The sequence below is a fragment of the Anas acuta genome, chromosome 3 (genome assembly GCF_963932015.1).
Source record: "Anas acuta chromosome 3, bAnaAcu1.1, whole genome shotgun sequence".
Taxonomy (NCBI): domain Eukaryota; kingdom Metazoa; phylum Chordata; class Aves; order Anseriformes; family Anatidae; genus Anas; species Anas acuta.
Window position 1 is genome coordinate 32,435,595 of NC_088981.1, and position 14,799 is coordinate 32,450,393.

Here is a 14,799-nt window from a genome sequence, read left to right on the forward strand (position 1 = left end):
CAGAACTTGCTCCAAGGAGAACCTTCCTGTTCCCTCACTCCAGGTAAATGAGCAGAGGCAGCAGGTGGGAGCTGTGACAAGAGCAGATGTTTCAAAAGTGATTTTGGTGAGAACGGTTTCCAACACAGCCCTGCCAGCTTGAGCTGTGTTTGCATCTGGGGTTATCTGGATTGTTTCTTGCAATAGCATAAGTATTAGTGATGATGGCTACAAGGTATTGGCAGCTGCTTGTGCTTTTGTCGTAGTTACGTATACTTCCTAAGAGTAAATCTATGCAATGCAAGAATGAGTGTGCCAGCACGTGCTGACCTCTTTTTTACTCTACTCTACTCTTTCTATCCCTTTTCTCTCAGTGGCTTAAGCCACTGTGGGAAAATTTTGGGCAAAAATGATCTTATTTAAGTAAGGATGATGTAGACACACAGTTCATAGTACAAACACTATTAAAAAAAAAAAAAGATTTGTTAACCTGAACTACAGTACTAGGATTAAAGCATTGTTTTAGTCATGTGGGTTGTGAGTATACTTTGAGCACAGGCCAGTTCAAATTCAAATCCTTATTTCTCTTTTTTTTTTTTTTTAATCAGAATTGCCACGGGATTGACAAGGCCAAAAAGACAGGAAAGCTGGTTGTGATTATGCTTATGATGGAACTTGAATCAGTTCCCACACCCACCTGAGAGATATTTGTAACCAAGTTAATTTATGCTTTGTTTGTATTCACAGATATAAATGAATGTCAGTATGGCAATCTCTGTACACATGGACGTTGTGAAAATACTGAGGGGTCTTTCAGATGTATTTGTGGCCAAGGTTTCAAACTCTCTGCATCAGAGGATCAGTGTGAAGGTAGGAAGGAATATGATTAAAATTCTGTAAGGTTGCACTTCTAGATAACATTTCTCATCTAATAGTATTCTTCCTCATGGAGACAACAAAAGTACAACACTGAGGCTAAATTACCAAAAATGTAAGAAGAATGTGTTTTTCTATTTTATGGCTTACATAGTCACATTATACATTTTGCGATTTGTTATAAAACATCTGGGGTTATAAAGCCAATCAACAATGTTTAGTAATATTTATGTTACTTGATTGGAATTTCTGCAAAATGCTTGACATTTCTGTCATTTTCGAGGTTTGGAGACAGTGGCTTTTGCTGTCTTAACCTTTTAGTGTGGCATTTGCATTTCTTTTCATCTTTTATTCTTTCATGTGAAGGAGTGAAATCACAAAACCCAGGCTACATTCTCGTGGAACTCAGTAGCGTCACTTAAATGCTGAGCTGATGCCTGCTTTGGTATTGCTGCTTTTCAAGCAAGATACTTAGTAGAAAATGAGTGTGGTATCATATTTCTACGAACAAGTACCTGTATCTCCAGAATGTCAGGTCCTGCATTTCTTCCACATCTAAAATTCCCATCGGTACTGCTCCAGTGAAACAAAATTGGCTATGAAGCCAGAGCACAGCAGTCTGAGAGAGAGCACAGAGTGCATATATGAAGTATGAGTATCTCTCTCCTCCTTGAACAGCAGGCATTAGGGACTCCTTGCAACCTGTCCACCAGAAGTGAAAATCTGGGATAATGTCTCCAAGCTGCGGAAGCACACAGAAACCTGAGTTTCTTGTCAGCTGTTTTTCTTCTTTATATTCCCTTCCCATAAGTGTCTGCATATAGCACTAAACACATTCAGCCTTCTGAGAGCTAAAATAATACAATAAAACTAAATAATCATTCATTTAACTTTGTCAGGAAATTTGAAACAAAACATCACTGTACGTTAAGTGGCTTGAGTGAGTTAAATGTGCTGTCCAGGACACAGAGCAGACCAGTCTTGGGGAAAGTATGTAGACAAAGTTTGACTGCTTCCTCTGAGCCTTTCATGGAAAAGAGCCTTTGCCAAGCTGTGCTGGCATGTGCAGACAGTTCTTCTTAAAGTGCACCCTTCTAAAGTCAGGATCCGTACACGTGCCCAGATACTTCATGCAGCCCCACAGAATTCGGTGATCCTTAAATTCAAAACTTCTCTGGTCACAAGGGACCATTATTCAAGAGGTCAGACTACATAGCCATAACACAGACCAGAAAAAAACTCACTGAGTAACTTTCTCCTGTTTGAATTGCAGTATATTTTCAGAACAACATGCAGCCGTGCCTAAATCCTAGAAGTGACTAACAACCTGCCATATAGATTTAATTACAGTTTCTTCACAAACTTTTTATAAGTCAGAGAGTGAAAACAGGTTTCCTAGCTCATAGAGGATGTGCTGTGTTCTGAATTCAAAGTGCTGCTCCCCTCCACTATTTTGACATTTTCATATGAAAATTTAAGTTCAGTGTTCAAGTCCATCTGGTAACCCAGGCTGACCCCGGTTTATGAGAACTGAAGCACTGAGGGATTAGCAGTAGTTGTGGAAGCAAAGAGACATTTCCCTATACTTAGAGGATTAATACTGTTACAAGGCGAGTATTTAAAGGAGCGTCAATGTACAGCCGAATAGGAGAACAGCCTGTCAGTGTGTATGTAACCATACCCTGTTAAAAGGTGGTGATCCCGCTGGAAAGTATTTTGTGGGTTTAGCTGACTCACTGGAGCAGCTAGCTTGTTACCTTTGCCAGATACAGAGAAACAAAAAGAATTCACAAGCAGTGTGTCTGTCTGTGGGTACCTGTTTGTGTATTGATGGATATTGACACTATGGGAGTGAATTGTGAATGCAGTCACCTTGAGGAAGACATCCAATCTGCAATTTCATATATTTTTATGCATTATGTTGACTGTCTGCATTTGTTAATAAATATAAGACCAAGAGAAACAGTACTTCATATTGACACTCTCCTTCGCTGTTTTGTTCAAATATGTTTTTTGCACTATTTGCTCAGTAATCTGTATTTTCAGATGTGTTATATCATCACTGTCTTTTCTGCTACAGATATAGATGAATGCCAGCACAGATCACTTTGTGTGAATGGGCACTGCAGGAACACAGAAGGGTCTTTTAGATGTGTTTGTAACCAAGGTTACACATTATCTTCTACTGGAGATCAGTGTGAAGGTAAGCTTGTGGACTTAAGCTACCAATTCATTTTTTTTCAATAAGATCTTGTATATTTCAGCCGTAGGCATGAAGTCTTTTGCAACTGGGGTAGAAAGACATATTGCTCCTCTTTCTTTTGCAGAACCTTACTCTCAACTGTCCAACAGTCCCCTCCTGCACAGCCACATATTTATTGTTTCTTAGAAATAGTGCCTGTCATCTTTTCACATACAAGAAATCAGCATGTGTATTTCCCAACAGTAAGACTGAAAGAGCAGTTGACGTTGTTACCCAAAACACTTAAGCTTTTCTAAATCTCGTTGCTCAAATTCTGTTGCAGAGCTCTATGTTGGTTCTGTATTACAAAAGCTTCTGCCAGCATACTCTGTTCACATGGGATCCTGCTAAGAGAAAACTTATTCAGCTGGTTTGGGGAAGCTTGAATCCCCCATGTGCACTGGCAAGAGAAAATACGCAGTATAAGATGAGCTTTAAGGGGATCTGGTGGAGCTCAGAGCTTTCACTGTCTCAGAAAGCAATCTGTGTACTGAGCTTTTAAAAACAAAAGAGGTGAAAGATCTATAGCAAATTTAGGGAGAAATGCTATGTTATACAAAACAGTCACATTCTCTCTCAAGTAGAACAGCTGAATGTCCAGTAATTGGCAAGCAGATACTTTTTTCTAATGAATTATTTCAAACCTGCTCCCTTTTCTCCATTGTGGTATCATATCAGGTCATATAGCCTTTTGCTGCACTACTCAACAGTCATCCTGAGCATGTGAGGTTTCTCATAAGTGAGCCCCAGAAACAGTTCTACCTCAGGTGTTTCCTTATCTCCTACCCTAGAGGAAAAAAACTCTCAATTAGGCTGTTATTGTAGGTGTGGTATTAACATAAATAAACTTTCTGGTCTCTGGTGTGCTTCCTGTAGCTGCTAATACCATGGAAAAGACAGAGCTCCTTACTGTTGTTCTCCCCGCTGTGTGTTCTGCTGTTAGGTTATCATGCACACAGCACTCTAGGAGATAACCTAACAGGAGTGCTGCGTGCACTCCTCATCCTCTCACCCAGAGCAATAATCCTCCTCTTCAGTTGATTCAGGCAAAAGAGCAATTCCCCCAAGCTGTGACACAGTGCTGTCTTCTCAAGACAAACCTGTGATATCAGACCAGACTTTATCAGTGCTGATGGTATGGGATTGTCCACATTTAATGAGTGACAATATGTCTTGAAGTGCTCACCAACGAGGCAATAAGGATATCTTATAATCTCTTCAGTACTGATCTGTTTGGAGAATATAGTCACAGAAGAACTTAAGATCATCTCAGCATTCCTGGTGAATACCAGTATCACTTACATCAGCTTCAAGAAATGTGGCTGACGATGCAAGGCACTAGAAACTTGTGTCAAAGAATTTTGTTTTTGCTTGGCTTCACATGTTCGTGAGTTGTGACAGATGCGGAGATACGCTGTCAAGAATCAAAGATTCTTGGTCCAATCAAGGTCAAGCCTGCCTCCTAAAGACAGAACAGACTGTGTGGTGTCATTCCTGACAGATACTCATCTCATCTCCTCTTAACAGACTTCAACAGATGAGATTCCAAATATTTCTTCAAGCAGCTTGTGCTAGTACTTCGCTGTTCTTCTGTTAGACTTTCTTTATCCCTGATGTGTGATGGTTATTTTTTATTGCTTCAGTTTAATTTATGACTTTTTAGCCTGTCAGCCTTCGGCAAGAAACGGTCTTCTTTATTTCCTCTGTGCATAGCTGAGAGGGATAGGATGGGAGCGAGGGACGCATAACCATTTCAAGCATTTAAATTGCTTCAGCAAGAGGCCTTACAAACCACTAAGTCTGCAGAGAAAGATTTTGAACTAGTAAATGCTGTCAAAAGAGTGTGAGCTTGGAAAATTGTTAGTTAAACCATCTTGTAGTGAGGAAGAGCAAATAAAATACAGAAATTAATGTAAATCCATCATAGTTTCCAGAACTTCTCTTCAGTCTGCTTTGGCACATTTCATACAGCCCGGGAAGTCACAGTAACTGTTGCTGCTTTCCATCACTGTGATGTGGGCTGACAGGAGAGGTCCATGCTTTACTTTATCTTCATCTCTTCCTTGTTCCAATTCAAGGGCAATTTTCAAGAAAAAAAAAAAAATCAGAAGCTCTCAAGGCAAAAGAGGAGGAATTGGATCATACAGGGAAAACAGGTAAAGCTGTTCCCTTACCCCAGAGCCTTTGTCTCATTCACAAGAGTCTGTAACAAAGTCTACAGCTGCTCCATCCAGTGACAAAGTGGTTAATTTCTGCAGAGACAATTTGTTCGCTTTAGATTTTCATAAGTATTAAAAGTTTTCCACAAAATCTGTCCATATCTTGAAATAGAAGAAATTCTTCAGTACTTGCACTATATCCCTTCAATATTTTCTGAAGTACATGACATTATGGACTGCTTTTTGCACCTTGGAAACCAAGTGTGAACACACCATGCTAGTTCTGCTCTCTGTAAGAATGCTTTATCTGCTGAAAGTTCACCTCTTCTGATTTTCTTCACCTTCAGAAATATCACAGAATCACAGAATTGTCTAGGTTGGAAGAGACCTCAAGATCATTGAGTCCAACCTCTGACCTAACACTAACAGTCCCCACTAAACCATATCCCTAAGCTCTACATCTAAACGTCTTTTAAAGACTTCCAGGGATGGTGACTCCACCACTTCCCTGGGCAGCCTGTTCCAATGTCTAACAACCCTTTCGGTAAAGAAGTTCTTCCTAAGGTCCAACCTAAAACTCCCCTGGCGCAACTTAAGCCCGTTCCCCCTCGTCCTGTCACCAGGCACGTGGGAGAACAGGCCAACCCCCACCTCGCTACAGCCTCCTTTGAGGGCTATCTGAACTTACATGTAGACTGTACATCTCAAAGAACTTGGGCTCTCCTAGCAGTCTTCAGAGATTTTGCTAGCCCAAATGCTCTAGATGTACACCTGTGAAGGGTGATAGAAAGTACCGAACACTTCAAGAATGACTTAGTGTCTCTGCTTTTCCTCGAGATTCTTGTGCAGTAACCATAGGAGCTATGAAGAGTTCCATCAGAGAAAGGGAGGTTTTTGTCCTATATGGAAAATAATGAATTTTGACTGAATTTGGCAGAAAACGCCTTCTTGTTGTGAGGCTTGGCATTAACTCGGCGCAGGGGAGTCGTTAATTTTTTTCTCATGCTCCCAGTCAAAATTAATTGCTGTTTTTCAAATAAACCACAATTTATTTCTCAGTTGAAAATGATTATAAAACATGTGGTTATCAAAAGGTCACAATTTTGTCAGTATTAAGTGCAGTTTTATCTGCAATAACATTCATATATGTAAGAAAGCAATCACTATTTCTTATTTTAATCAAATAGATTAAATCCCAAGGATAGTTGCACTTTGATGTACAGTGTAGGCCTTCCAGAGATAAACATAGAAATGAGGTCATGTCCTCTTTTTTTAATTACAATTGTTATTATTCCTGAAATGCATGAAAAGGTTGCAATTCTAGTTATATCAAATCTGTGGTTAAGAAGTCAGAATATTCCAAGGCAGTGGAAAAACTCTTTGTCAGTTTTTTCAGGAGAAACTCTGGCCCATCAGAGCAATAGACTAGACTGATTACAAGGTAGATCACTGAGGAGAAAGGGGCAAGTTACTTCTGAGATTTTTCTTCTATTTTCTGTTTGCTTTTAAAAACAGAGACCCAGTCATGAAGTACTTTGTGATCTTTAGTTGTAGTGAAACAAAACCATGTAAAATCACTGGAATGCAGGCAGTTGCTGAGTTAATCCTGTACCTGTGCTCTGTTTTCTCTCTTGGGCTGCCATTGCCTTTGGATGGTAGGTTTCCTCTCTTGGGCTGCCATTGCCTTTGAAAGGTAATGGAAAGAAAAGACTTTTGGTAAAGACAATGCCAATATCCAGTATGCCAATATGTTCTTCAAATATTTGGTTATTTTGTATCTAGCTTCTGTCTTGAATCTTTCCCAGCTATGTGTCATGTTTACCCCATCAACGTCAAGACACTAGGGCAGTCTATAGACTGAGGACTTGGCACTGGGAATGTGGTGGATAGGCAGCTGGGAGCTGGACCCTGCGTGCCCTGGTTCTTTGTCTGGATTTATGGCTTAGGTGCAGCACTACGCAAAATCAACTATTCAGCTTTGTAATGAAGCTGCTAAGCCTGCAAAATAGCTGTATTGCATCACATAAACTGCCTCTGAGAAAACAACCATTAGCACAGCTGTACACACAGTGTGGTCTGTGTGCTACAAGCCTTCTGTCCACGTGGCTCTCTTGTGAGTAGTCTCCATAGGCATGTCTTGTCTGGTGTGGCACACCAGCTATGCCTGGGCTTGCACATGCTCTAGACAACATCTGAGTCAGGTCAGTTCAGGCTCAGGGAACTTTGTGCAGCGGTCTAAACATGTCTGAAGATACATCTTTCAAAATACAAGTTTGTATCAGTAGGCATTTTTTGTGTCTTTCTTGGAAGACAAACACAGCTGGTTGGCTTTTCTTGATAATTGTACTACTGTAATGCCACAGTCACCATTGTAGTAAGGTAGAGATTGATATAAAGGTCCGTTATGATATTTTTCATTAGATTTAAAATGACACACATTCAATATGCTTGCTAAGAAGAAATGATCCACAAACTCAGATTTTAAAGCTTTCTAGAAATACAAGAAGTCTCATAATATGCTGAAAGAAATTAAGAGGACATCCTCACGTAGTTATTAGAGGACACTGTAGCTTCAAGTTGCTACATTAGTATTGAAGTATCACTTAAAAAATTCATCAGTTATTACATCATTTGATTATTCAGTTACATTTTTATTTCAGATATTGATGAATGCCTTCAAGACAGTGATGTTTGCCTTCGAGGAAACTGCATGAATACAGATGGGTCTTACAAATGCACTTGTCCAGATGGCTTCCAGCAGATAGCAAATAGGGGATGTCAAGGTATGAAATAGCTATTAAAAATGCTAGGATCATTTTTATAAGTATGCAAGTTTATAATCATAACTTGTGAAGGTCACAGATCATGATAATGAGGAGAAACTCATTTTATTTATGATTGGTAGTACTTTCTTACTCTTCTCACTTAATATCATTGTCTCTAAATATAAGTTGAGAAATTAGTTCAAGAGGCTTAAATTTCAGCCTTCATAACATGAAAGAAAATCTATGTTAGCACTCACAGAGATTCAGCACTGCATTTTCCCAAATCCTGGTAGCATTTATTTTGACAGTACCTTGTATATTTGTGAACTGATGTCGTAACAAAGCATTATAGCTATTCTCAAGTCATGTTAGGTCATCTCTCTGTCATCTCTAAAACATTTTGCAGTACTTTGTGGAGAATGGGGAGGAAGAGAATGTGTTACCTGAGGCTAAGCCAACACTGCCAAATCCAGAAAACGTACTTCCCAACTTTTGGGTCTGAAGAATCCTATCTCTGTGTTGGCACAACACCCAGGCATGCCTCAGCACTCCCTTTTACCATCCATTTTTGATGAGACAAGAAATGGTCTCAGAGCTGGAAAGTGGTACCATGTTCATGCTCTAAATGATTGGAGGACCAGGAGTTTGGATTTCGCTTTGGCTCCTCTCATGCACAGTTTAGACTTGAGCTGAGAGACTACATTCCAACTAATCTTTGTTGAAGATCTTATGCAACCAACAGTAAATTCCTTGCAAAACTTCTAAGTATTACATGTGACTGCTTTCTAATGCTGAAAACATTGCATTCAACATAGAGAAGTACCTTGATATAGCAGATAAAGGGGAATTGACCACAAGCTATAAATCAGTGCCAGCTTTCCTACCATCTAATTCTCTTCACTCCACTATGTTAAGGAGAAGTATATAGGCTACATGAATGAATATCACAAAACTGAAAGCACTTAGGAGCCAACTAAGGGGTAGACAGTATTGTAAACAGAAAAATGTGAATTAATATTGGAAATCATTTCAGGTAATGCCACACTCGAGAAAAAAAGACCATGAATGTTGAAAAATAAGAATTTGTTGTAGAAGGTGTGTGAAACCACTTGAACAGTAGCCAAATGAGTATCAGAACAAATGGAAGAAAGGGGGAGCTGATACAATGGATACAGACAAGTTAGAATAGCAGAGCTGGACACCATGAAAGAATATAAAGGGAAGTCTGTGACTAACAGAATTAAATATGTTTAGAGGATTATTACTGTGTAAGCTACCTGTTGTTGAGCTGTTACAAGATCTACTAGTAGAATTTTCAATAGTCAGAGAATGAAATCTTGAATATATTTTTATTGTCCTGTATTTTGGACTGGACAAAACTAGCCATATTTATATTGCAAATTATGACTGTTTTGCTTCAGTAGTTTGCTTCAAAATGCTTCACACAGCAGTGAAACAGAGACATCTTTAAATGACTGAAAGTTAATTCTTATATCAGAATTCTGTAATAGTAAGAAAAAAAAACAGAAACATTTTTGACAGAATTTTTGTGGAGAGATTAGGGGTGTGGTAAAAGATGAAGATAATAGGCCACTAGTGCAGAGTGATCTTGAACACATTGCAAAAAACTGGGTAGGAGCAAACAATATATATTTTAATATAGCCAGTTACATATTGAAGAAGGAATCTCAATCATATGTGTAGGATAGTGGGTTTCCTTCTGGGACACAGTGATTGAAAAGGGTTTAGGGGTCAGAGATAGGTAGCTAAACATGAGCTTCCAGTGCAACCCTGTGGCCAGTAGGACTAATGCACTGTCTGGAAGATAGAAAAAGCGTAGTATACATAAGAAGTATGCAAGGGTTTTTTTACCTCTATTTTGCTCTTATGCAGCTGCTCTTGGCACATGGTTGTACTTGGACATTTGGTAGCCCAAAATTCAAAATGGATGCTGATCAGTTGAAAAGAGTTCAGAGATGAACTCAAAAAAGATGATGGCCTGGAGGAGAAAGGATTGAATAATTTTAAGCTGTGTATTTTGGTAAAGAAAAATTAGGGGAGATTAATTATAGTGTTCTTACCATCAAAAGAAATCATAATTGAAAGTAGAGAACTCTTGAATTAAACTGGCAAATTTATCACGAGTGTCTGCAAAGTTGAATCTGGACTAAAATTTAGGCTAGAAATTAAGAACATGTATTTTGGTTAGGAGCAAAGCTGAAAAGAATCCAAAATATCATAAAGTATGTAGTGTTCTCTTTCAGACAAATTAAACTCTATTTCCCTGACATTATTAATTTTGTTTTCCTGTCTCTTAAATGTCATTCTACCCTTGTGTAATCAGCTCTTATGATTTCCAGTATTTTTCTGGCAGTTTTAAAACACTGACAGCTTAGTTTTGAGAACAGTGCGCATGCTGAGAAGGTACTGTACTGCACTTGTCTTTGCTGATCTCCAAACTTACCTGTCTTGGACACCTTCAAAGAGCTTCACAGAGTATGCCATTGGTCTACAATTGCCTTGATTTTATAGAAGACTTCATATATGTAGGTGTTGTGTGAAATGCAGCACACTGACTTTTCCCTTAGCACCTTATACAGGTATTACCTTCCCCAGGCTGCATTTGTTCTTTCCACATGCACAATGCCTTCAGGACACTGGCCTAGAAGGTTTACATACACCAGATACAATCAGTCTGCAATTAAAGAAAATTCTATAATGGCGTTATGGGACTTGAAATAATAGTGCCGTAATTGTAGTTTATCTAGACTATCAAAATTATTGTCTACTTTGATGCATTTTGCATGGCTCTAAAGATGGCTGGAAATCTAAGCAATAAAAGACACAGTTAAGAGTAAGAAATTATATCTGTTACGATGGATGAAAACATCTTGAGTATTTTTTTCTAAGTTTTTGTTAGATCTCAGCATGATACTGAAAACTTCTTAAAGGTTTCAGTAAAGCAAAATGACACAGGTACAATTTTATTCTATTTATTTTATTTTTTACAATTCTTGTGAGTGTACCTCTTGAAAAAAAAAAAGAATGAATGAATGTATGTAATCTTTGAGTTCTGATGGCAGGTTCTGTTGGTAAGAAAACATCAATCAGAAAGAAATGCTTGGTTTTTAGATAAAAAAGTAAGTTTGAAAGACAGTATTTGGAAAACGCTTTCTAAATTCTAGAAAAAAGAACAATGATTATGAACTCTTATATACCAAACTTTTGGGACCACTCCCCATAAGAAAAAAAAAAAAAAGTAAAATGAGTATTTGGCTTTAAATTGTATAAAATCAACTTGCTGGAAAAGATGCAGCTCCAGACCTGCTGGTAACACAAACACATGGAGCCAGATGCACAAAGTTGACAAGCATACAGCAATCAAGAAGCAGTGAGAAGGAGCCATCTGAGAATTCCCCTAATGCAGAAGAAATGTTGGCTTGTGTAGAGCTTATCCTGACATCTCACAAATCACTCTCATCTGCTCATCCTCATTGCAGAGAGTGATATAGAGGGAGTATGGTAAATCAGAACATACTGGTGCTTATACAGAGTTTAAAAAAGATCCCACAAGATTTGGTTACTCCTGAAAAAGAGCCTGATTTGCCTAGCTGGTAGATACAAAAGCTTCATTTAAGACTAATTGAACTAAGGCTTAATATTAAGGGGATGGTTATTTGCAAAGCTACTAATGTCTCTGTTTGCAGATATCAATGAATGTGAGAGATCTGACCTCTGTTCACCTCACGGGGAGTGTCTGAACACAGATGGGTCCTACCAGTGCATATGTGAGCAGGGCTTTTCTGTGTCTGCAGATGGCCGAACATGTGAAGGTGAGACAAGTCATAGTAATGCATGAGCTTCCCCCTGCATTCCCATTGCTTTGCTGTTACTAGTTGAGTAAGAAAAGCAGTCAGTTTGGGTGTAATACTGCAAAAATAATATTAACTCATCAACCTGCCACCTAAAGGTCCCTTTTTTTTTTCCTCTTAAATGCATGGCATGATATGTTGCTGTTTGTGTCATAAGAAGTGTAACAGGAACTGTACAAAATGGGTGACACAATAGAATTAATGTCTGTTAGAAGCTGTTTTACTTGTCTTGACTTTTAAAAAATTCGCCATCTGAACATCGGATTCTATTTTTGAAAGCAAAAGAAATTAGTGAAAGAGAAGGAGTACTGACATAACTATAGCAAATGATGAAAGAGATGGCAATGATATCCTTATACTAAAATATGTGAAACCAGAGGACACCTGTAATAACATGAAAGTCTATTCAGAGATGGAAAATTATTTCTGTCATATAGCATAGGTGAAAGAAGAAATATTTAGAAAATGCAAATAAAGTGAGGTTGGAATTTGGGCTTCTAAGAGGTTTCAGATGGGTAGCCCTTACAGCCATACATATTTAGTGTTATTTAATTTAAAGTGTCTTACATGCATTAGAAGCAAGCCTGAGCTGCCTAAATATTCTTATTGCTGGATGTGAGACAACAGAACCTGCTTTGTCAAGACCTTGACCACCAGATGAAGCATCCGTATAACAGAGCTCCAGTGAGAAATTGTAGTAAAATGCTGACAACGATAGCACTTCAGACATTTTGAAATGTCAGAAATTGAGTAAATCTTAGTAATTAGATCTTTGCAGTGATAAAGTCAGTTTACACTTTATTTGCAAGCTTGCTCATACAGGTATTTTTCATTTAAGATTGTAAAAGTTGCTACAGTAATAACACCAGTGAGAAACATCAAGAAGCCTAGAATTTAGGTCCACCTAGGGTTTTTATTTGGTTATAGCATGAGAAAATATCCCGTTGCTAATGGAAAGCACACACTTGCTAGTGATGTTGCTCTCCTGCACTTGATTTAAAACAGGAGACTTGTGGTCAATGATACCAAGAAGATATGTGGCTTTATGTAGTCAGTGATGCTGACAGAAAACATAAATTCCCCTGACTGGATGAAAAATGGCTGTTCTCATGGATGAGAGGACTTTTCAAGGCAAGAAGCCTTGTGGGAAAAGTAATGATATTGAAGAGGAAAAAGTTACGCTATAGTAGTTCAGCAGGAGAAGACCTGGGCAGAGGTAGCTCAGTGTTAAAATCTATGGGTGATGGATCTCAAGCGCTCAAGAAATAAGCAAGCTGTTCTGTTCCAAATTATAAGCCAGTAAATTGTCGTGTAACTGGTTTTCACAGGCCAACTCTTCTCATCAGTTCACTTAGGCCTAGTGAAAAGGTTCTTCCTCCAGTAGAGAAGATGTGTGGAAACTTCTGTAGCATTTACTTCCCCTACTTTTACCAGAGGAAAAACAGCATTATTATTTCACCTGACATATAACTTGATATGTAATAAGTAATATAATAACTAAGCACATGAAATACACTATTGGCAAGGGTATCACTGTTACGCCGATGTAAGAGGATGTGTGCTCTATATTTAGATACGGTATGATATTAAACACAATATTAGTGTTTTAATTATTGTTGGTAACTAAAAAATCCTATAGATATTTTGTTGCTTATTCATCTCTAAACATTTACTTTGTATTGTGATCATGGTATGAATTGTAAGAAACATTTTCTTACTGTAATGGAAAAGCCTGGTCAAGTAGACTAGAGAGAATGAATCTGAATAGCGATTGGTGGAGGAGCCAGCGTGTTATGATCCCAAGTAATGAGGACAATTCCAAGTTTTTTGGTAATGAATTGCTAAAAGCATGTTCATGGACTCTCTTGGCAGCATATATACATCTCACTCAGTATTTAGGAAGGGTATGGTTAAATATCTTCAGTTTCTCGGCAAGAAAAGTAGTAACAGGTGTTTTGCCTCACTGTTGAACATAGTTTAAAAAAAAAATTAAAAAGTGTAGCATGCTATTAGTAGAAACCAAACACTTTATTCCAAACCAAATTTAGAAGAAGACTTTCTAACCTTGTAAAATAAAGCTCTCAGAAATTAAAAAGGCAAAACTGAACAGAAATACAGCTTTAAAAAAATAAATGTTAGCGACATCTAATTTTAGGAGATATACCAGAAATAGTGAGTCCTCTATGTCTGGATCTCTGTCAGGTAAAAAGTAGCACAGTTTCCAGGGATGGGTTACCATCACGTATGATAAAGTAGTACAAAGTTAATCTTCATTAGAATAAAAAAGCCAGTTTTATGAAGTAGAAAAGGATGAAATCATAAGATCTGTTTCTAGGATTGTGAGTAGTTTTGGAACTTTTTTAATGAAGAATAAAACAACAAGTACAAAACCAGTTGACCGTGCTTCACAAGTAATTGGTGGTGAGTATGGAATACAGATCAGACTTCATATTCAGCACTTGGAAAAGTATTTTAATAGCTTGGCGAAGCAAGGGTACTTCTAGTCTTCTGCAGCAGCAGCAATCCTTTTCTACCATGACTAGTTTCTCCATTCTGTCATTTTAATAAAAACAATTATATAGCTGAAGCAAATCATTTAAAGGGAGCACTGATGACTTCAGTGTTAGTATTTGTACTGGTGTTAGTTTCAGGAGTTAGCTTCATGCAAAAAGACAAGATGAAACAAAAGGATCAAAAACAAAAGGAATGTGTGACATTCCAGGTACTGAGAAAGGATGTGGCTCCCAGCCGCAGAAGCTACTGTTCTTTACACGAAGTTTCTCTGTGAATTTAATTCTAGTTAAGTGAGTGAGAATAACTGTTTATACCATCAGAGAAAGAACCTGAGGAAATTTTGCTGGATTCAGACGCCTTTCTGTGCCTGGGGAACAGATTTTCCGTATCTC

The 14,799-nt window shown here is 38.1% G+C and overlaps 1 protein-coding gene across 8 annotated transcripts in view; it reads left to right on the forward strand.

The window, feature by feature from the left end:
• The window catches only part of LTBP1 (latent transforming growth factor beta binding protein 1), a 203,784-nt gene that overhangs the window by 149,301 nt on the left and 39,684 nt on the right, over window positions 1-14,799 (forward strand). For all 8 annotated transcript variants that reach the window (XM_068676472.1, XM_068676469.1, XM_068676470.1 and 5 more), the window contains 4 exons: window positions 727-849; window positions 2,936-3,058; window positions 7,917-8,039; window positions 11,729-11,854. In XM_068676472.1, coding sequence (XP_068532573.1) covers window positions 727-849; window positions 2,936-3,058; window positions 7,917-8,039; window positions 11,729-11,854 — 495 coding nt within the window. The remainder of the gene's footprint in view (window positions 1-726; window positions 850-2,935; window positions 3,059-7,916; window positions 8,040-11,728; window positions 11,855-14,799) is intronic.